This window comes from Eucyclogobius newberryi, unplaced genomic scaffold (assembly GCF_026437365.1).
Source record: "Eucyclogobius newberryi isolate DKJ021-1_F unplaced genomic scaffold, fEucNew1.0.hap1 SCAF_13, whole genome shotgun sequence".
NCBI lineage: Eukaryota > Metazoa > Chordata > Actinopteri > Gobiiformes > Gobiidae > Eucyclogobius > Eucyclogobius newberryi.
This window is the reverse complement of record NW_027315757.1, coordinates 6,280,560-6,303,747: the sequence shown is the minus strand read 5'-3', so window position 1 is coordinate 6,303,747 and position 23,188 is coordinate 6,280,560. Positions and strand designations below refer to the sequence as shown.

Sequence of the window (23,188 nt, the reverse complement as noted above, 5' to 3'; positions counted from 1 at the left end):
CCATAACGAACACCATGTTCAAGCACAAGGTTGTCCATCAGTGCACGTGGCACCAGGACACCCTAGGCCAGGAAGAGGCCCCGGGGAAGAGCCAGGACATGCTGGAGGTGTCTCTCGGCTGGCCTGGGAATGCCTTGGGATCCCTCCGGAGGAGCTGTGGGAAGTGTCTGAGGTGAGGAAGTCTGGCTTCCAAGCTTGTCCAAGTAATATTTAAAAAAAAATATATATATATTTATATAATTTTTATTTTTTTTTCTCTCTCCCCTTTTTTGCTCTCAGGGATCTGTCTTAGGCATCCTTAATAAATATGATGTGTAATGAATTAAATAATAGATTCAATAGCCTATATTTGACAGAAAAGTGCTATTTAATTTGATATTCAATTTTTGGGATTTTGGAACATGTAACTGGCAACATGGCGGTTCAGGAAAGACCGGTCGGTGAGTCGGCGAAATAATTGAAAAATAAAAGATTTTGACGTTTTTCAACAAAATGCTGATATTTTCTTTTCAGTCGGTCGGGTTACGGCAAACAGACATATTATTTTGCCTAGCCTAATGAGTAATAATGTTCTGAGCACAGAAAAATACAGTGTCCATTCAGATTTGGTGTTGATTGACATTCTGAAATCTGCTCTAGTGCCATGGTTAGTCCCGCCCACGACTTCACGCTGACTGCAGCTACTCCAGTGTAATGACTAAAGGGGCCTTTAAAGGGCGCACGATCGTCTTTGCATTGAAAGTCTGATGACGGGCTCCGGGACCAGTGCATCTCTGTGACACACATGTGAGCTATTCATGTTTTTAAATATTTGACTGCATATTTTGGCCGGAACAAACACATGCCTGTTGTCTGAATATTTATCTCAATATATAATACAAACAAATGTATTATTACTGCAGTGTATTTATCTAGTGCTTTTCCACCTTCAAGGCACTTAAGGACATTTCAACATGTCACGTTATTTGTTTATGGGCAGATGCACAACAGCTGGGTCTGGGGGAGTTTGGAAAACTTTGAAGAAATCATAAGGGATTTCCTTTCTTACCTTCACTCTGTTACCTCAAGGCCCTGGGTCTCCCTACATACCCCTGGCTCTTCAAATCTTCACCACTTTTCTCTCCTTCCCTGGAGATACTCCAGGCCACACTGCGAAACTTATGTTTTATGTTGTAAGTAAATTTATAACGTTTGTCTTTTGCAAGAACAAGTTTGACTTTGCAGCGTGCGCTTCCGTTAGCGTTAGTTTGCGCTTCCATTCATTCACTTTTTTGCATCTTTCTCAATGAATATGAGGCTGAATAACATCAAATTAAACACATTTTGTAGCTCGACACCAGCTGTCATTTCACCCTGGAGAGACTCAGACGACACAGAAAGGACAGTTTAGCAAGCTTTATTACAAGGGTTATTTGGCGCTCAGACCCCGGCGGAAGACATTGCGATCATGGGCACTCCTATGAGTGCTCCTATCTATTTGTATTAAATGTCTCCCCCCAGGGCATGGAGACTGGTGGTGGTAGATATGGTGAGAGGGTAGATGATTAGGATGAGAGGGATGCAGAGGAGGAGGAGGGGAGGTGGTGGGTCGCAGTACGGCCTGAAGCGGCCGAACCAACTGAGTGATGGGTAAATATTGGACCGACTGTGCGCTGATTGGGAGCAGAGGTGCGACGTGCCACAGGGAGGAGTGACTTGGTGCGTTGATTGAAGATGGGGAGCAGGTGCGAGGGACGATGTCTTGGGAATCCCCTGTCCTTGGGACTCTCTCTTCTTGGCCAGGAAAAACTAAAAAAAACCCATGGGAAAAAGTAGAAACCTGGAGGAGTTCCGTGGTGAAGGAGAGATCTGAACTCTCACAGACGGACAGGCCGGACTGGGTGCGTTGGTTGAGCTGGGGAGCAGGTGGCCTTGATGTAGATGGTCTTCCAGGCTGAATTTACGCAGGCTTCATTTCTCCCAGTGGTATTGATCTGCCAACAGTCTGTTTTTTATGAGTCTGATTCTAAACCTAACCAAGCCCACTTCTCGCTGTTTGCGCCCCATAGTGAGGAAAAAAAAGAAAAAGGAGAGGTGACATCTCAAAGAAGCACTTGGAGAAGTGACTGAGGGGAAAGAGGAGAGTAAAGTTTGTACAGGTCTACAGGAGAGAAAGCACTTAAGTGCCACAAGGAAGCATCAGTGATCAATACAAAAATCCTATACTACACCACTGTATTGTATCGCTTACCCAAAGCCAGATCGGACCAGACGCATTTCTTGTGAATGTTGTGAATAAAAGGTAAGATGCCTCTTCCTCATAAAAACTGTCTGTTTTTGGCTTCTTTGTAGCCCATGCTGCTGCACGTCTTAATGGCTGTAGGTCACTGTGCCATAACCAAGCTTGGCTGGGACAGTCATTGTTTTGGAAATCCGTTTGTGAGCTATTCAAAATGGAGCTAAAGGATGAAGACCCCTGCTCCAGGACCTGTGTGTCAGTATACGTCTCGAGGACCTTTGCAGCTCTATGTGTCTCCAGGACTTGTGCGACTGGTTGTATTTCCAGGACCCGTGCGTCTCTGTGTGTCTGTGAGTCTCTAGGACCTGTGCGTCTGTGTGAGTTTCCAAGTCCGGTGCATTTCGAAGACCTGTGTGCCCCTTGCCTGACCAGCCATTCCCAACACGTTTTGGCAAACTACTTATCAAAATTGTGTGTGGGTCGGGGCTCGACCGCTGCGTTTCAATTTCTAGGGCGGAGTTTAGAGAGCAAGAGACAGAACCAATCACATAAACCCAGAAGTGACGCAAAAAACGCGACATACTTAACCGGATATTACGTAGCCCATGTCAACAAGACGTGTTCCGCGTTATCCGTCCCCGAACGCAGAAAATGTCTCCTGAATCGTGATGACGCCCTTCGCATAACCGAATCTAACGCACGTTCATCATGGCGAGTAGAGCAGACTTTTCCTTCAAACCGAAGCGAGAGCAGAAGTAAACATTCGGTCACGAGCCGGGTCACGAGCCGGGTCCGCCATCTTGAATGTTTTGGAACGGGGGTGAAGAGCTATTTCCGTATCTCAGTGTGACGCGTTAAAACCTCCGCCTGGGATTGGATAGGTAAATGGATGACCGACGACTTCATTGGCTCTGACTTGGGGTCCAGACCCTTACGCATTCGAACAGAATGCGGGTCAGGCAAGTGTGCCCCCAGGACCTATGCGTATCCAGGACCTGTGCATTTTTGTGTGTTTCCAGGATCTGTTCATCTGGGTGTTTCCAGGACCTGTGCGTCTCTTTGTTTATCCAGGACGTGTGCACCTCCAGGACTTGTGCGTCTCCAGGACCTGTTCATCTCTGTGAGTCTCAAGGTCCTTCGTGTTTATGTGAGCTGTTACCTGTGCATCTCCATGACTTATGTGCCTCCAGAACCTGTGTGTCTCCAGGACCAGTGAATGTCAGTGTGTTTCTCAAACCTGTGCATCTCTGTGTTTCTCCTGGACCTGTGAGTCTTTGTAAGTGTCTAGAACCTGTGCGTCTCTGTGTGTTTCGAGGGCCTGTGCTTCTTTGTGTGTTTCTAGGAACTGCGGGTCCATGTGTGTTTCCATGTCCTGTGCATCTCATTGAGGACCAATGCATCGGTGTGTGTCTCCAGGACATGTGCATCTCCATGACTCATGTGCATCCAGGACTTATATGTATGTGTTAGTCTCCAGGACCTGTGCTTTTCTAACACCTGTTCATCTCGTGTGTCTCCAGGACCTGTGTGTCTGTTTGTTTCCAGAACCTGTGCATCTGTGAGAGTCTCTTGGACCTGTGTATCTCTATGAGTCTCTAAGACGTTTTCATCTGTGTGAGTCTCCAGGACCTGTGCATCTTTGTGCGTCCCCAGAACCTGTACGTGTCCAGGGCCTGTGCATCTCTTTGAGTCTCCAAGACCAATGCATCGGTGTGTGTCTCCAGGACACGTGCATCTCCATGACCCGTGTGCATCCAGGACCTATGTGTCTTGTGTGTGCATCCAGATACCTGTGTCTTTCTGTGTGTTTCCAGGACCTGTACATCTCTGTAAATCTCCAGGACCTGTGTGTCTCTGTAAGTCTCTAGGATCTGTGCATCTGTGAGAGTCTCCAGGACTTGTGCATCTGGTAAAGTCCCCAGGACCTATTCGTCTCCAGGACCAGAATCTCCAAGGCCTGTGCATATCTATGAGTCTCCAGTGCCTGTGCATCTCTATGAGTTTCCAGGACATCTGCATCTATGTGTGTTTCCAGGACCTGTGAGTCTCTGTCTGTTTCCAGAACCTCTACGCATCCAGGACCTGTGCATCTGTGAGAGTCTCCAGGACCTGTGCATCTGTGAGAGTCTCCAGGACCTGTGCATCTTTGTGCGTCTCCAGGACCATGTGCATCTCTTTGAGTCTCCAGGACCAATGCAACGGTGTGTGTCTCCCGGACATGAGCATCTCCATGACCCATGTGCACCCAGGACTTATGTGTCTGTATTAGTCTCCAGGACCTGTACATCTCCGTGACCCATGTGCCTCCAGGACCTGTGCTTCTCCAAGACTTGTGCATCTCATTGTCTCCAGGACATGTGCATTTCTGTGTGTTCCATGGACCAGTGCATCTCTGTGTGTTACCAGGACCTTTACATCTCTGTGTGCCTGCAGGACCTGTGCGCTTCCTGGACCTCTGCATTTGTGTATGTCTCCAGGACCTGTGCGTCTGTGTGCTCCTCCAGGACCTGTGCGTCTGTGTGCTCCTCCAGGGCCTGTGTGTCTTTCGGTGTCTCCAGGACTTGTGTGTCAGCAAATGCAGCCAGACCCAGACAGATTATTCTCCACAGAGCTCAAAAGAACCAAACAGCATCACCTTGACATACCAGATACAGGCCAAACAGCACATTTAAAAAATACACATGATAATAGTGTGCTTACACCTAAAAGGGCCAAACCAAAGGTGAACCGCCTAATAGATATTACAATATCTGCACTCATGACAAGTCAAGAAAGATCCTATCAAATCCTTGAACAGAAACAAGACAGACTTTTGCAATTTTTGATCACAAACATTGTAAAATGTATTCTTCTAAAGTCAGAACTCTGCTCCAAACCACATGTTTACAAACAACTAATTCCATTAACAATTAGAAATGACTTAAAGTTGATATATTATATTTAGCTTAATTGTACAGCCCTAAGACTGGAACACACATTTCATATGTTCAAAGAGTATATATCAGAACAGAGCAGATATTAAACTCAAAGAAGCATTAAATGAAATAGGAGCTTCACTGCCCACACTGTCAACACAATAATAACAAACATGACATGTTGACATGCAAACAAACGTGGCTAAACTGTCAACACAATGGTTTCCGGCACATTTAATCTGGGGTGTTTTTAGTGCTCCAACAATAAAGTATCCTATGCAGTCAATTTTTGCAAAAGATAACTTATTCAAAGTCCACCATGTTCGGGACAACAACTCTTGCACTCTTTCCATTACTGTGGTGGAAACTGCCCACAGTGAAAGTGAAAGTGAATCACTTCTAAAATATCACCTGTGCATCCACCCACAGGATCTACGCTTTTCTGCCCTTGTGGCCTGGCAAGACAACAAGAAAACTTAAATTAACAATATCAGAACATAGTTCTTAGAAACTATAGAAACTACTCAGTGGCTGTACACTTTAATGACACAAAATATGACAGTTCCCTCAGATTCCTTCAAATTGAGTAAGTCCCACATCCACCTGGAGGGGCGACCTGAGAACCTCCTGAAACAGAATGACAAACTAAACTTACATATTTATTATTTTTGTAAATTAACATGTTTTTGTAAATATATGGCTTTGATGGATGTCAGAGTGGTTGTTCTCTGATCTTGTTTACTTGCACATGTCACAACTTCAGCCAGGCTTTAGTTGTTTCTTCATTGGTCCATCCCCTTCAGTGCCACTACAGCCAATCAGAGAGCAGACTCTGCCACTCTCTCCTGCTCTCCACTAATTACTGATCACATTCGCCTGGCCAGCCCCACCTCAGTATATGGACCGGTCCATTTCGCTGCCAGATTGTCTTGTGTGTTACCGTAGCGCCCAGCACCAGTTACCCTGATTCTTATCCTGCCTGTTCCTGTTTTGACCTGCCTTTTTGGACTTTGGACCATCTCTTTTGCCCGCCCCATTCTGGATTTGTTTGGTACGCGTTACGACCTTGTTTTGACCTCTGCTGGTAATAAATACCCCTATTCTACACCTGAACTGTTTCCTGTGTCGTGCATTTAGGCTCTTGCCTGCTGTTTTGTGACTCCTGACAGCATATGGTTTATCAGGTCTTTATAAACTGTCTGCTCACATACGTAGGTAAAAATCCTCCAGCTACATTAATCCAGACAAAGCTGAGCTCAACATCTGGAGATGGGTTCTCAACAAGTTGCCCCAGCAGCATTGAAGGATCTGGAAGTGCACCGTACTTTACTGTAGCAATGTGTCTAATGTCATAAGTGCATTGGTCCCAACTTTACATTTGTGCTGTTCCTCTCTTTCTCTGTCATGTAGCGGCGCCTGACTGTGCAGAGGCTGCAGGCCATTCTCCAGCCTCAGATATAATAATGTGTGTGTGAGACACTCAGCCAATCAGAGCAGAGAGAAAACAAGACACTCTTTAGATAAAAAAAATTCCAAGACACCCAGAGATGTGTGTTTGGGCACGTTTATGATCCATATCTACAGTAGATTAATGAAAAGGGCAAGAACAGGATGTGAAATGACACATTTGCATGCATAATTAATGATCTGCAATGCATAATAACACGTATTATTGTGATTACGTTAGAAAAATTAAATTAAATCTCAGTGGGGATTTTCTGGTTAAATAAAGGTCAATAAATAAAGGTCAAAGAACGTTTACCCTGTATTTCTTTCATCATATAATCATTACACAAAAATAAAAATACCTTATAGTACTTTTTAGCCCTGTTTAAGATGAGTATACACTCATTCTACCAGAAGAACTCCACACAGCCAATACAACGCGCTGTTTATACATTTTCATTAGCAAGAGTCGACTGAGTGGGATGTTTTTTTTGTTTCAGGTTTATCAAACTCTCTTTCACTTGCCTCCACATTGATGTGCAAAGTCTGCTGCTTCTTTTACTATTTTTATAGCTCAAAAATAGTTTGAAGAACATTTCTGATTCTAAAATGAGAGCTTCCCTCCACAGATCTGACCTGCAACCTACATTTCCATGAAGATACAGGTTTTATGCCAAACAATAGACAATTCTAGACAGAGTAACATCTCCATTTAGACCGTCCAAGAAAGTTAGTGCACCTTTAAAAATGAGACACAAGGACTCTGGGCTGCAGGGAGACTACTGCATGAAATTATTAAAAAAGAAAATCCTGGCCTGAAAGACATTGACTAGCTAAGACCACAACCCCAGCTAAGATGCAAAGTGTTTAATGACATACGAGAAGCTTTAAAAACATAAATGTAAAGAAATGAATGCCGTTTGAATGCCAACAACGACAACAACAACAAAAACAGAAAGGATTTGGCTCTTTTCGTTGAACTACTCCTCACTGGTGTAACAAACCATATCCTGCATTTGCCTCTGACACAAACAATAGTTACAGTTTTGTTTGTCAATCGTTTACCACATTTTTTTAAACTTGGATTAGTTTGATCATTTGAAACATTTCTCTTTAGTTCAGACATTTCTCAGGCTCTTTCTCAGAACAGAACACAGCTTTGTTTTTCAATACTACAGAGTTGTTCACACATGTTCACACACAAGGCCCTAAAAAAAGACTATTTCAATATCAAACTCACCCAAAAACTGCAATTAGTTCACGTCCAAAATGAATCAAAATCGACAAATCCAATATCTCAACATTTTCTTCAACATCGATATTTTTTGATCAAATAAAACCCAATCCAGAAATCTAAACCCAGTGGCAGCCTGCACTAAACCAGTGTCACTCTGGTCACTGGGGTCAGGACCATCAGTGTCCCGTGTGAAGAGCGAGAGCGAGAGAGACAGAAACAGTGTCACCAAAAGGGACATATTATTAATTGTACTACAACTTGAATAGAAAAAACATACAAAAACAAAACAAATTCTCAGGGGAGGAAAATAATTTGAAATCGAATTGAAATTTGAAGTTTTGGAAGGAAAAAAATGAATAAGAATATGTTTTGGGCAAAATCACCCGGCCTCTGTGAGCTGTTTTGCAAAAGTTTTCTCCTCAATCAGGTAAAGGGAGGTAAAAACAATGCCATACAAAGTTCTACAAATACATATTTCCTGCTGGGTCCAATTGTGCTTGTTGAAAAGGGCATGCATTTTTCCGTCAGGTTTATCTGCATTTTTTTTTTTAACTACAGAGTCTGTACATGTTTAAGGCGGGGTTTTCTGCAGGACAAAGACAAAACACTTTCACTTTTGATGTAGAGTTAAGAGAAGGACGATCTCAAAGACGACAGCAGCAGAACAAGACGACAAAGGTGAGTTTGTCCTTTTTCTGATGCCTTTAACTTAAACTCTAATTCAACTTTAATTAGCTAAGCAGTCATTGAGTATTTTCTTCTTCTATTTTTCCAATTACTTAGACACAAATGTCTAAATTTTGGCACAAATTCAAAAACATGTCACTCGAGGAGCAAACTCGGCTCATATTGGTGACACCTTCAAGCCTTAACTTTCACAACAGTTTTCAAAGTATTTCTAAAACTACAAAAAACTTGCAGGGGGGAGGGAGAGAGAGGGGGGGAGGGGAGAGAGAGAGATTAATTAAACCAACTTCTAGCTGATTTCTGTGCGTATTTTTTAAAAACTATAAACTAACTATAGCTTTTAACAGACATAAACAAATAAGTAATACCGTAGTACTGGGGAAATAATCTAACTGGTTTCACACCTGCCAGAGTGGAACAAAAGCAGGAAATGGTTCTCTTCCTTTAGTTTATGCATCACCTGAGACGGACGTGAGGCTCAAAATTAAAATAAACTCCTGTGAGAGCGATAATGGTTCAGATGACACGCAGAAAGACATGAACAAACTGTAACAGGAGCAGGTAGAAGACCAGTTTAAGTAAAACTAATTACAAAATCTTAAAAGGCTTGAAGGGCTCGAAAGGCTAACGACACAGCTAACTACACCCTCTTAAACCCCACCCCCCACGCACCTCTTTTCACCTCTCTTATCTGACCAAAATCACTGTTTCTAGCATTAGTCATTAAACTGGTATTACAGGCTGTGACTTGGTGTTGTGTTATTTTTAATGGCGTTTGGCAGCCAACTGAAAAGGTGAATTTATAACTGCATATCTGTTGTTCTACGTCTTCAAAGTATGTTTCACTCTGTACTGTAAAAAAAAAAAAAAAGGAGAGAGAAAGAGAGAGAGACAGAAAGAGAGCGACAGAGAAAGAGAGAGAGAAAGTGCCAGGCTGTGACTTGATGCGCACACAGATTTGGTATTCCGCCTTTAGGGCCTATTTATTTATTTTCAAACGTAAAATATGAAATAACACAATACGCGTTCTCCTCAAAAGCACTCTGTGAATGACGCCTGCTCAGCTGACTGGCTTAGCGCTGACCCAAACTGTGGTCCAGAGCTTGGACAGTGGATATGACCTCTGCACCTTCTCCCGGGGCTACTCCGTGAGAGCGTGCCACAGAGTGACACAAACCCAGGGCTAAGTGTCTCCTTCTCATGGCCTTTAGGGGCTAGAACACATGGAGAGGGGTCTAGGCTGTGCTGTGCTCACAACTGGGAAGGATCTGTGGCTACAAACACACGCAAACGCTGCAGGAGTGCTAGCCACTCTGTCGCTCATATGTACACTGCCTCGACCATTTGCTGAATGTCTCCACCCTCTTCATTTCTTATGAAAAGAAAACATGAAACAAAAACAAAACACACACACAACAAATAATATACATTCAAAATATTTTTTTCCATTCACCATGAGTTACAGATGGTTTACTGTTGTCCCCCTTTTGCAGAGCACATAAAGGAGAAAGAAGCTGGCCAAGTAACACAAGTAAGTATTATAACCACCAGGTTACAATAATTGAGTCAAGGCTTGTAGTAAATATAATTCTAGAAATGTATATATATTTTATAATTATCTGTATTTTACAAAATAATATGTTGAAAATCATTATGATCATGTTATGTGTCACTAAAGGAAAGAGACGGCCCCACCGTCTCATAGAAATGCAAGATGAACCCAGCATCTTCCAAAGATGAAGGTGAGGAACTGTATCAGCAACTGGTCTCAAATGAACTTCTTGCACTACATTAAAAACATTTACTATACGGTGGTAATAAATACACTAAGACTGAACTCACTGAAGAGATATAAAGGTATTATTATTTTCCGATTTCATCTGAAGTATATCGTCCTTCTGTTCCAGTGTCTCCTGAGCTCACACTTGTGATATTTGGTGATCCTGATGCTGTTGAACCTGGTCCAAATCTCTTGCTGGGCCCAGACAAAGAGCATGAACCATTTTCATCCATGTTGTATGATCTCTGTGGTCGGGTCATCCAGGTCTTTGATTTTCTCCGTCTCAAAACCACTGACCACTTTCCTTCAGATAAAGGCATCGATGCCTTTCTCCTGCTGCTCCCTCATGGTCACAGTGTCAGTCAGTATGAGGCCAGTGTGCAATGGCTCAAGTCCTCTTTTGGAGAAGGAGCATGTGAATATTTAATGACAGTAGTAACATATAAGTCTAACGAACAGCCTGAAGGAGCGATGGATATTTTGAAAGACTTAAGTAGTTTTGATGCAGAAAGAGTCCACGTTTGTTCTAAAAGTCTGAGAGATGCAGCAGAGATATTACGTCACAGACTGATCCAAAGGGCAACAGAAGAGCCAACAAAGAAGGACCAGATCTTGTACAGGGAGGACCTGCACTGAGAGAGCAAGGACAGGAAAGAAAAGGGACTGAACATGGAGGACCAGGACCTGAACATGGAGGAACAGAACAGGGAGGAACAGGACTTGAACAGGGAGGAACAGAACAGGGAGGAACGGAACATGGAGGACCAGAACAGCAAGGACCTAAACAGGGAGAACCAGGAACAGAACAGGGAGGAACAGAACAGGGAGGAACAGAACAGAGAGGACCAGGACCTGAACAGGGAGGAACAGAACATGGAGGACCAGAACAGGGAGGAACAGGACCTGGACAGGGAGGACCAAAACAGGGAGGACCAGAACAGGGAGGAACAGGACTAGAACAGGGAGGACCAGGACCTAAACAGGGAGGAACAGGACCAGAACAGGGAGGACCAGAACAGGGAGGACCAGAACAGGGAGGAACAGAACAGGGAGGAGCAGAACAGGGAAGAACAGATCAGGGAAGAACAGAACAGCAAGGAACAGAACAGGGAGGAACAGAACAGAGAGGAACAGAACAGGGAGGAACAGAACAGGGAGGAACAGGACCTGGACAGGGAGGACCAAAACAGGGAGGACCAGAACAGGGAGGACCAGAGCAGGGAGGACCAGAGCAGGGAGGAACAGAACAGGGAGGAACAGGACCAGAACAGGGAGGAACAGAACAGGGAGGACCAGGAGCAGAACAGGGAGGAACAGGAGCAGAACAGGGAGGAACAGGACCTGGACAGGGAGGACCAAAACAGGGAAGACCAGAACATGGGGGACCAGGGCCTAAACAGGGAGGAACAGAACAGGGAAGAACAGAACAGGGAGGACCAGGACCAGAACAGGGAGGAATAGACTCAGGTAAGTCTGGAAAAATAGATACAATTATAAATACTGTATATATATTCAATCATGATCTTGATATATATATATATTTTTTGACTTAGAACAACTCATAAAGAACAAGAAAGAACTGGAACTCACTTTAAAGGTTTGTGACAATAATACATACTGCACAATACCTATATAATGCTTTTCTGGACACTGAAAGACTTTTCACATTGCATTATTCATTCACTCATTTACTTGGTGTTGGTAAGCTACTATTGTAGCCAGAGCTGCCCTGGGGCTGTTTTCATTATTGACACGTCACATGCATCAGATCAGTTGTGCACTTTAAAAACTGGCTCATGCAGTTTTCTTGTAGAAACTGCAGACGTAAAATAAGACAAATAATGAAAAATGGAGATTATCATTGATATTTTTATTTTTTATTCCAACATTATAACATTGGTGGTGGGCAATATTGCACCAAAAGCATATAACAAGTACCACAAATCCTATTGAGGTAGACACTATTCTCTCTGTCTAACACGCCAAACATATTTCATTGTGAAGGAGTCGAGATGTTTCAAGGAGTTTCAGCGGAAGTGGTTGTTAAAATTGATGTTAACTGTTGTGTTGAAGTTTATTCTGTGGACAATCGATAAAGCAGAGACTTAAGCGTTATGCTCGTCTCTTTCTACAAACCTTCACATTGGTGAACCTGATGTTTAGAGCATATCAGTAGCTGCCGTTTTCCCAGCTGTAACTGCTGTTTTTGTGGCTACTATAAAACTTCCTGACTTTAGGCAGCATGATATGGAGCTGTGGTTCCATCATGTTGAGGTGCAGTTTCAACTTTGAGGCATTACTGCTGACGACACAAAATATTTTCCTTTTTTTTATATATTTATGAACAAAAGATAACACAAAATGACCCAGGCCATGTGCTCTTTCAATTGTGCTGGGAGGGACTCCAACTCCTGAACCATTAACTCGCTCAGGAATAATCTGCTCCAAAAAGCTTTCTATATCCTCTCCATCTTCTTCCTCCTCGATCCCCACAAGCCCCATATGGTTAGGTCTACGTGATCTGGACTAATCTTATTTTTCATCATATTCTCCATCTGCAGAGTCATTACCTTGGCCTGTAGCGCCTCCATCTTGGCCCTCATGGTCGCAGCTTGTCCATATTGTCTGAAATACGTTGTACAGCTTCATCCATGCGTGCTCCATCCATTCTTGCCTCTTTTATCTCCTTTATATCAGAGACGATTCTGTCAATTCGGATGGTACCAAGCATCCGGCTCGGAAGAGAACGACGCGCGTTGCGCACTTTACAGCACTTTACTGCGCTTTGAGCAGAGGTCAGAGCGAGGAAAGAGACGTGTGGTTTTGGGAAACACGTGGAAGAAAGAAAGGAGACGGTTTTGTGGACGTTAGAGCTGTGCTAAAAGTGGACACAGGTCAGAGTGTAATAAAGAATGAACATGATTGTGTCCACACTAATGTGACTGAACACAAACACAATGACCTGATTTGAATCACTACAGGAATCATTGGTCACTGAGATCAGATTAAACTATTAAAATAACGAGCTCATATTAAGTTTGAGCAGAAACATGTCTGTGATATCAACATTTCATATCAGAAATCACATCAAAAGGTCCAGGTTCCTGTTCCTGCAGCTGCATGAATATGGACTCAGTCTTTCACCTGCAGCAGATTTGTACAGTCTACAACTATTACTAGGCTGCAAAAAAGGCTATGTATTTCTTATATTTTTTCTTGTTTTATTTTGTACACAATATCTGGCCCACGACTCATGGCTCATGCACTGCCCCAACTTTTTATTCTATACTTTCAAGGCCAGAGGGGTAACTTAACCTCCTTACTTAAACGCTGCCACATTTGTTTGTATTTAGTGGTGTGTCAGTTCAGGTGTACAGATAACTACAGAGAACTACACAGACGTGAAAAACGTTAGTTAGTACATTTAAAAGGTTTTTTAGATCTTGAGAAGTTTATTTTGTTATAAAGTCAAATACAATATTTTTCAGTTCCAAATACCTATGACTAAATGTTTATCTCTGTAGATCAGCTCTGAAGATGTAATGCACATAAACTGAAGCACAGTATTGGTGAAATCACACTTGTTTTTCAAAATACATTTCTGTTTAGGCGAGAGTTTTTTAATTTGTTGTTTCACAGATTTTCCTTGGCATTTTTAAAAAGGGAGGACGAATAAAAATAAAAATAAAGTTGTATTTTTCCATTATCAAATCACATTTCTACCATCCAAAAGTTGGAGTTGAATTTAAAAATAAAATTTTATTCTAAATAATTTTCTTGGATTCTTAGAATATAGGCCCTACTACCACCTCTCTACATTATCTACATAATTATAGTTATCAATGCAAGACATTAAAAATAACTCTTATTATACTGCGGTGTACAAAAATACCTTCAATGTCATAAACTAACTGTTTAATGGAAGGTGGAACTCACAGTGATCAGACAGAAAGTAGTCCCAGACTGACAGCTTCTCAGAAAATGAATCATCCCATGACCAAATAAGTCGTTTTGATATACTTTGAGTCTTGAAAAGAACAGAAAGTGTGCAATGAATGAACATTTTTCACCCCTCGAGTCGTGGACACGCAGCTCAGATCAACTCATCGGGTGATGTGATCAGATGATCAGTGATCAGAAGAGAACGTGTGACAGACGAGCTGGACATGTCGACATGAGGAGGGCTTGTGCTACTTAAATGGCAGCGACAAAATTATTCTGATATAATCGGTCAAAACGCATATTCTTCATTTCCTCGTTCGAACACGAGTTCAATGAATTGGAGCGCAAGCCCACCCTGCATCCTTCATGTTAATCTAGCGGTTGATCTCATGGATCTATAGTCGATCTAGGAAGCCGTGAGTTGCGAGAGTTTTAAAGCTCTGACGTTCGGACAAACTTGGGATCGTGCAGAAATGGTCGGAGGTCGGTGATGCTGGTGCAGAATTTTTATAATTATTTTTTATTGAGGTTTTGGCCAAAAAAACCTGCGGAAAATCCGCAAAAACAGGAAAAATATATATATAATTATTTTTTAGAATCTCCGTTTTTGACGACGGCGGGCTTGCGAAACAACTTATTAAAAAACTCTTGCCTTATGAGAACAAACGTTTTGTATTTTTTTTTTTTTTATTGATCCAGTAAGGCTGCGGTTATTTTATTACTTGATTTACGGATCCGCCGCACTTAGATTATTGATTTTCTCATTTCTAAATAAAATAAATTATATATTTTTTTTATAAAGTACCGCCGACAACGCAAAATAGCTTTAAATGAAATACAAAAAGCGGTATTAAGTCAAAAGATAAGAGCGCGTGAAGCAATTTTTTGCCAAAATCCTGCGGGAGTGAGAGACAAAGCGGTTCCGTCCCTGCGCGCGGTCCCGGGAGAGCTTGAGAAGACGCGCGCGGCCGTTTCCGTGTCTGCTTTACGCCGTCGCAAATACACATTTTAAATCCGTTTACCAGATTTTCTCCAGCGCGTTTTGCCGTGACCAAGGCTGCACATAGGGTGCGTCAGTTCTACCAATGCAAAACACGCCAAATCTACTGTTACACTCACCTGCGCGCCGTGTCTCCTCGCTTTCCTACCGTGGTCCGTTTTGGGCAAACCCGGAAGAAAAAATCTTTTGAAATTGAAATTATATTTATATTTCGTCTGCCTGTTCAATATATTTCATTTAAAAATCCGTAAACCAAATAATAAAATAACTGCGGCCTAATTGCCTCAAAAACAGCGTATAAATCTATTTATTTCTTATATTTTTTTTATCGTTTTATGTTTTACTTTATGTTCGGCCCACGACCTAGCATGAGCGCCGAAATTCAGCCCGCGGCCCAAAATGAGTTTGACACCCCTGGTACAAGGTGATCTCTCCTCCGCCTACGGACATGTGCGAGCCTAGAGACCCGAGTTTGGGGACAAAGCTTTGCTTTTCGCCCGAAAGCAGACTGCTAGCTTCTACCTCGGCCCTGTTAGCCATGTTAGCCTCAGGCTTGTTAGTCACGACAGCTTCGTTAGCCTGTGAGACGGGCTGTTTTTCACCGGAGCTGTGGACCGTCAGCTTTGTTTGCTTAGTTCACATAGCGTTACGTCTTTTGTTTTCCTGGTTTCATTATCTCTTGTTCCTCGTTTCTTGGAGTTTGATGGATAAAACGGTACTTTGGCAGTGGCGAAACATTGGAGCAATTAATTCTGATGTCATACCGGAAATCTGACAGGAAATATTTACAAATTGTTTCTGCTTCTATTTGCCGGCTGACGGGACTGCTCTGTGCCCCAGGGTAAGAGAACAGGTCTGAGGCACTTAGACTGTTACTACGGCTGTACCAGTTATCTGACTTTGAGTGAGCTAACTATCTGTTGTCTGTCGAGTTTAAGTGACAGTGAACCTGCAAAACTGATGAGAACTTGGATTTGGTGAGAATACTTTCTTTTTGACTCTTAGAACTGCAAAGAAAGGATGGGCTTTGTGGTGCAAGATACTGTTTAAGGTACACGGGTCAAAAAAAATAAATACATTTAAAAAAGAACTGAAGCCAGTGATATTGGTTTTGTGGTGATAGTTTGAGCCAGGACAGCTGTGCACATATTTACAGTTTATATAAACTAAATCAAGCATGAGCTAGAACATAGTAGCATTCACTTGTATGCAGATGATGCGATTCTATAATGCTAGGGCACCTACTGCTACACGTGTGATTTAAAAACACTCTAGTGGGCATTTGGATTGATGATGAACTCTCTTTTAACAAACACGTACAAGAGCTGTCATTCTTTTTTAGAAACACAAAGTGGTGTATTCCTCTTAATTGGAGAAATTCAGGCTACATTACACTCACTTCTGCATTAAAGTTGTATTACATTGAGGAAAATAAGTATTTGAACACCCTGCGATTTTGCAAATTCTCCCACTTAGGAATTATGGAGGGATCTGACATTGTAATTGTAGGTGCATTTCCACTGTGAGAGACAGAATCTTTAAAAAAAAAAATAATAATCAGAGAATCACATTGTAAGATTTTTAAATACAGTATTTGTATGCACGATTGCAGCAAATAAATATTCGAACTGCCGCCAATCAGCAATAATTGTGGCTCTCACAGACCTCTCTCTACTTATTAATCTAAATTTGTAGCACCTGTTTGAGCTTGTTTGCGTTATAAAGACACCTGTCCACAAAAGACACTAGAGACAAAATTGTAGGCCTCCAGCGAAGTACTCATCAGCAGCAGCACAGCCACAATCTTCACCGCGGTCGATGCAGGAGTAATTTCAGTTCTTTCCCACAAGAATCCTCATCAAAGGCCTTGGACCCATCTGTGACTGACCTGGCAGCATTGCTGTCATGGCCCCCCCCTGCAACATCTAATCCTCACTCTCCTTTCCATCTCCACTCTCACCCAGGGGCTTTTCCAACCATCTTGAATGTCTGATCAAATCAAGGATTAAGACGGTTCCACGCACGCCCAATACAGCAAGATCAAGAGTTCTGATATCAACAATGATTAACCCCCCCCCCCGCCTTTCACCTGGTCCCAAACTTTTGCTACACCAACAAAACTTAGACAGTAGAGACATAGATTACCCTGATGGTGGTATTCACAATCTTTAGGAAAAAGGCTTGTTCTTCCCACCTGCATGGGCTCAGAACAATCACCATGCGGAGCTGGGGAGTGGCCTACTGAAGCTAAAGGATATGGGTGTAGACATAAGGTAGGTTGTTGAATACGCCAATCCAGTTTTGTTGCCAGTTCAACCAAGCTATCAAGGTCAGCGGGAAGATCATGTGAGACTAGCTCATCTGTGAGGTAGTCGTTCAAATCCAAGAGATAAGCATCAGCTTGTGCTGCAAAGTTCCACTGACTTTGAAGGGCTTGGGTCCAGAATTCAATTGAATAATCAGCAACAGTACAGACTCCCTGACGCAGACCCTTTTGCTAACTAATAAATTCCACAATAATACCCCTAAAACCACCAAGCTAACTAACTTTGCACCTGTAACTGACAAAACTGTCCAGGAGATCATTACCAGTCTGAGTTCATCTACATGCTGTCTTGATGTGTTACCCACCAGATTTCTAAAATCTATGCTGAACAGTTTGTTAGCACCACTCACTCACTTAGTTAACATGTTGCTTCAATCTGGAACATTCCCAATGTATTTGAAAACTGCGGTCATAAAGCCTCTCCTAAAGAAGAGCGGTCTTGATGTCGCAGTACTTAATTAGTAAGAGTAATTACCGACCCATCACTAATCTTTTGCGGTAAAGTCCTTGAAAAGGTTCTTTACCAACAGCTCACAGATTTCCTCTTAAAAACTAAATCATTTTAAGTTTTCCAGTCAAGTTTTAGACCTCATCACAGCATAGAGACTTCACTTGTCAAGGTGACAAATGACATCCTCCTGAACACTGACACGGGCAAAGCCTCAGTCTTAATTCTGTTAGATCTGAGTGCTGCTTTTGACACTGTTGATCATGGGATCCTCTTACAGAGACTAGCGGACTGTTATCATTGTCATTACCCTAAATTGGTTAATATCCTATTCTGAAGACAGAAAGTACTTTGTTGAAGTTCATGTCTCATACCACATTCTCCTGACCTGTAGGTTGCCCCAAGGGTCAATCCTGGGACCCCCTCTGTTCAAGCTTTATATTCTGGCATTAGGTCAGTTGATACGCAGAGAAAATGTGTCCCAGTGTTCTCGCTGAAGGGTTTTAGCATGGCAGGCCACCATGCTGATTTCCTATTAGTCTGTGCTCAACAGTTCCAGTCTGAAGCAGCGTTTTAGCTTAACTTTCAGGGTTAAAGCAATTCTTTACAGTAAAAGTACCTGAGTTCTGTTGCAAATGGTCTCTGTGCGTACAATAATGCAGGGGTCCAGTGCTGCAGATCTCACAGCGCTAAACAGTGCTGTAGCGTTTTAGCTTAGCTTAGCTCCGTCCGGCTCCGGTCGGAACAACAAGCCGAACTCAGCGGCAAAAGTGAAAATAAAATCACGAAAACTAACACCAAACCACCATAAAACACAGCGTTAAAGCAATCCTTTAGAGTAAAAGTACCTCAGTTCCGTTGCAATGCAATGCAGGCGTCCAGTGCTGCAGATCTCACAGCGCTGAACAGTGCAGGGTTTTAGCTTAGCTTAGCTTAGCTTAGCTCTGCCCGGCTCCGGTAGCCTAACTCGACCCCCAAAAGTCACGAAAACTAACACCAAACCACCGTAAAACACAGCGTTAAAGCAATCCTTTAGAGTAAAGGTACCTCAGTTCCGTTGCAATGCAATGCAGGGGTCCAGTCCTGCAAATCTCACAGCGCTCAACAGTGCAGGGTTATATCTTAGCTTAGCTTAGTTCCGTCCGGCTCCGATCGGAACAACAACAAGCCGAACTCAGCGGCTAGCGCAGGAACAAACGCCACTTTCGCACTTTCGTCTTAGGCATTTGGTGGATGTAGTAGTGGTAGAATCATAAGCTCTGGGGAAAGTCTGGAGAAAATAATGAAATGTCTCCGAGGAGAACACGTAGCTGCTGCTGAATAAGTAGCTGAATAAGTAGCCATGTGCTTCCAGCTGATTGGTCGAAAAATAACAACATTGTGTAGGGGAATGGAGATGGACATTCCACGGCCAGATAACAGAAAATCTCTCTTTGAACATTGGGGGGTTTTCTTTCTCCCTCTCTCCCGCAGGGAGCCGCTGTGACTTTCGTGATAACAGACCTTCTCCCCACAGTCTTACAGGAGGACGCCCCGATGAAAACTGTGTTTTATGTGATTATGCCATGAATGTTTGTCTGAATCAACTCCATACACCGCATGTTTCACCTTGTGTTACGTATTTTTTCCACTGTTTAAGGTTTTATGTTCCCAATGCTTTAACTCGAGTGCCCATCACAGGTGAAAGAAGATGTAAAATGTATCTACCTCAAGAAATAATGTGCACAAACTGCCAAAAGTGTTTAACGTGTAAATGTTAAAACAGGGTTTAATGTTTTTTGACATTATTTACGTTACTCTAGTTTTATTTTCTCAGCCAGGAAAATGTTAAACAGGAAGTCGTCGCAGTAGCGCCCGCCCCTTTCGCTCCCAGCGTGCCCTGCGGCGCTAGGTAACAAAAAGACGCTCCGAGCTAGGAACGGGCTTTTCTCTTCTTCTCTTTTTGTTTTTCCTTTGTCTTCTTCTTTGAAGCCGTCTCCACGGACAAGCCTTTTTACTTTTCCTTTGTCTCAACAAAGCGTCCGCCACGTGGGTCGACAAGGCTAGGCCAGCCGCATCGCCCCCTGAACTCTGAGCACTCTGAAAACACCTGGAAACACCTGGAACTAAGCTTAAGCGCTAAACCGGACGGAGACTTTCTTTTCTACTTTGCTTCTCCTATTTTTGAAGTAATCTACGCCGTTTACGTGGATCAGCGCTACGTTCTCATCTGAGTAAAGGCCGCGTGAGGAGCTAACACGCCGCTAAAACGTTCCACCGCTAAGGAACTCCCGGACATCGCCACGCGCTGTCTCGCGCCACCGCTGCCGCCCCACGTCACGAACATCGCGGCACGCCACTGCCTTCGCCGCCACACCGCTCCACGCCGCTGCCTCGCCACGGATCTCGTCCGTGGACAAGGACCAGCCGGACCGAGTTCTACAAAATCGTAAGCCGAGTTCAGTGTGCGGTTCTTTTGTCGCGTGATTTGGGTAGAACTCAGCTGTTCCTCCTCCCTTAGCTTCTCACTTTCCCTCTTTTTGATATAGATTAGCATAGACACGTTTGATTATCAAAGGCAAAACCCTAGTTTAACATTATCTGCATGAATCTGCTGTTAAATCTGATACAAACATCACCTGTGATTTACCTGTGCACATTTCTGCTCCGGTGCCCTTTTTGATTGCCCTTTTGATAAATAAACTACACGAAAGAGTTATTGACTATTGTTTGTTTGATTAGACTATGTGTAAGTCCCTGAATCGTGAAACACCCTTCAGACCTTTTAACGAGTGCGATTAAGGACAGTATCTTAGCTTTTTGGGTTTCACCCTGGTGCCCCGTCTGTCTCGTTTCTGCTAAGAAATCTTCCTTAATCATAAACTGAATACCTGTAGTTTGAGACCCAACAATTGCGCTGCTGGAAATAGGTAACGCCCCGAGCGGAGCACTGGAAAAAGAACCAAAAACTACCCATTTTTAACAGCTTAATGTATACTTTTTTTTGACAACCAATAGTGTCAATAGTCCTAACTTCAACTTGCACATTCAGCAAAAAACCGAAAATCACACATTTGAAGAAAAAAAAACTTTATATATATATGCATTCTACAGCAACACTGTAAATTTTATTCTAAAGGATGGTATCTGGTATATTTATACCTGTTGTATATATACATTATAGTTTTACACCAATCGTGTAGGTTTTTGTGGAAATAACGTTGAAAACTCTTTAGAAAATGACAGGAAGTGCAGAACATGTTGTCACGGTTGTTACATGTGGCTTGATTAAATATGTAATTTAAACAAATCATCGAGGCAATAAAATAATAATCAAAGCTTTTATTCTAATCGAATTACACAATTTACTCGATAAATCGTTTCAGCCCTACTACTGACCATTTGGGCCTGGGGGAGTAATTTATGTTCTGCAGAATGTATTGGACTAACTAAGAAATATTTGGAGACAAACAGTGCACAGTTAGAGGATGCTTTTGGTCTTGGAGAAATGTAAAAACTCAATTTGTTTTGTGTTTGTTTTTAGCAAATCTAAGCCGACTCATAGGTGGGATAAGTGTAAAATTACGTACTCTGGTGTCGTGTGTACGTGTGGGGATCTTGCGTTGGAGCTGAGCTCATGCCATGGCTATATTTAAGACCTATATTTTTTAATTAGCTGGTATCCTCTCATTGTAGTTATCAGCCAGGGCTACATGGGTGTGTTATGCTCTGGTTGTATTAGTCGGGTGTTAGAGGTGGACCAGGTTGTATGGCAATCACATAAAACATCACTTTTAGACCATGCCAAACACCATCTAAGCATTAGACAGGAAAATTATGATTGGATCAACATATTGCTCCAATAATGCATCTGTTTTACCCTGGCACAACACTGGTGTTATAGCCAGTGGGCTGAGTAGACTGCAGACAGATATTTTGGTGTTTTGTGTGAATAAACAATATAAAAAACAAACCAACACAATGAACACAATTGCATGCTCAAAAAACACCACCAAGCGCCATTATGTTATCCACTGTGGGCTATGTTTTAGTTTGTCCAAGGGATCGGTGTGTAAATCTGTAGCTTCCCAGTGCACACAGGCCATTACAGTGTCTGAAGTAAATCTTATCCACAGCGAATACATAGAGCAGTGGTCCCCAAACTTTTTGACTCGAGGGCCACATTGGGTTCTAAAATTTGCGGTCCGCGCTGCGCCTCGGGCCGCGGTCCGCTCTGAGCTGCGGGATTGATAAGACTAATTTCTCAGTGAATATGATTCTGATTGTAATAAAACACACAGCGTTTTGAAACTAAAAATGTAGAGAACACAACGTGTCCCCTGGACAGCGCTTCTACTGTCCACAATATCTACAGTGTGTCAAACACTTGCGCTTCCTGCTTGATTGGCCCCGGTGGCCGTTTGTGGTAAATTTTATTTTCTTCGCGCCATAGATCTTATGTGCGAGCAGTGCGCAGCTTAGACGGAACAGTGACATCTCTTGGGGAAATGTGGGCATTACAGGCGAAAGGTAAAGTGAACGGCCAGCCACAGTATCATGAGTTTGACTCCGACATTTGCAAAAAAAATATATATATATATTTTTTTTTTCAAAATATTTTTTTATCTAACTTCGACAAGCTTGGCGGGCCGGATTGAAAGGCCCAGCGGGCCGGGTGCGCGGGCCGTAGTTTGGGGACCACTGGCCTAAAGAATAAAGCCTAAAGAATTACGCAGACACTCATAATGCCCCATTACCCTTCCCCCCACACACAGTACCAACTTTATACTACTTTATTCATTGCGATTAGAGATATTTCTAACACTGACAAAAGGCCTTCCTTCTTTTAATGCACCTTTGACACTACATATGACATAATTTTGTATATATACTGTATATATACTGTATATACGATATATATGGTATGTATCAGAATCAGGTTACTGAAAATATGGTTACTGAAATAGTAGCATTCCAACAGAGCCTTGCTCTCGCATCTCACCCATTTCTTCCTTGTTCCAGTAGCCCGTTTGGCATCAAGGTGCTCTGGTTCTCAAGCACTTGACGCAGACCGTGTTTGGCCAGGCGATGTCCGAACCAGCATTTCATGTATTTCATTGTCACTAATCATTGTTGTATGAAGTAGGCAGAACCTTCAAGGGTCTTGCCTAAGGACCCACACTGGATGCGCATTCTACCCCAAGGGGGCT

At 42.8% G+C, this 23,188-nt stretch overlaps 2 protein-coding genes across 2 annotated transcripts in view; one reads left to right on the top strand and one right to left on the bottom strand.

Moving 5' to 3' along the window:
• LOC140357879 (carbonic anhydrase-related protein 10-like) overlaps positions 1–23,188 on the bottom strand; it is a 165,460-nt gene that overhangs the window by 78,220 nt on the left and 64,052 nt on the right. The gene's annotated exons all lie outside the window — the stretch shown is intronic.
• LOC140357764 (uncharacterized) lies at positions 416–23,043 on the top strand. Its single transcript, XM_072442281.1, has 6 exons — positions 416–440; positions 4,281–4,419; positions 10,831–11,750; positions 11,837–11,880; positions 17,398–17,498; positions 23,001–23,043. The coding sequence occupies exons 1-6, from the start codon at positions 416–418 to the stop codon at positions 23,041–23,043; spliced, it is 1,272 nt and encodes a 423-aa protein (XP_072298382.1).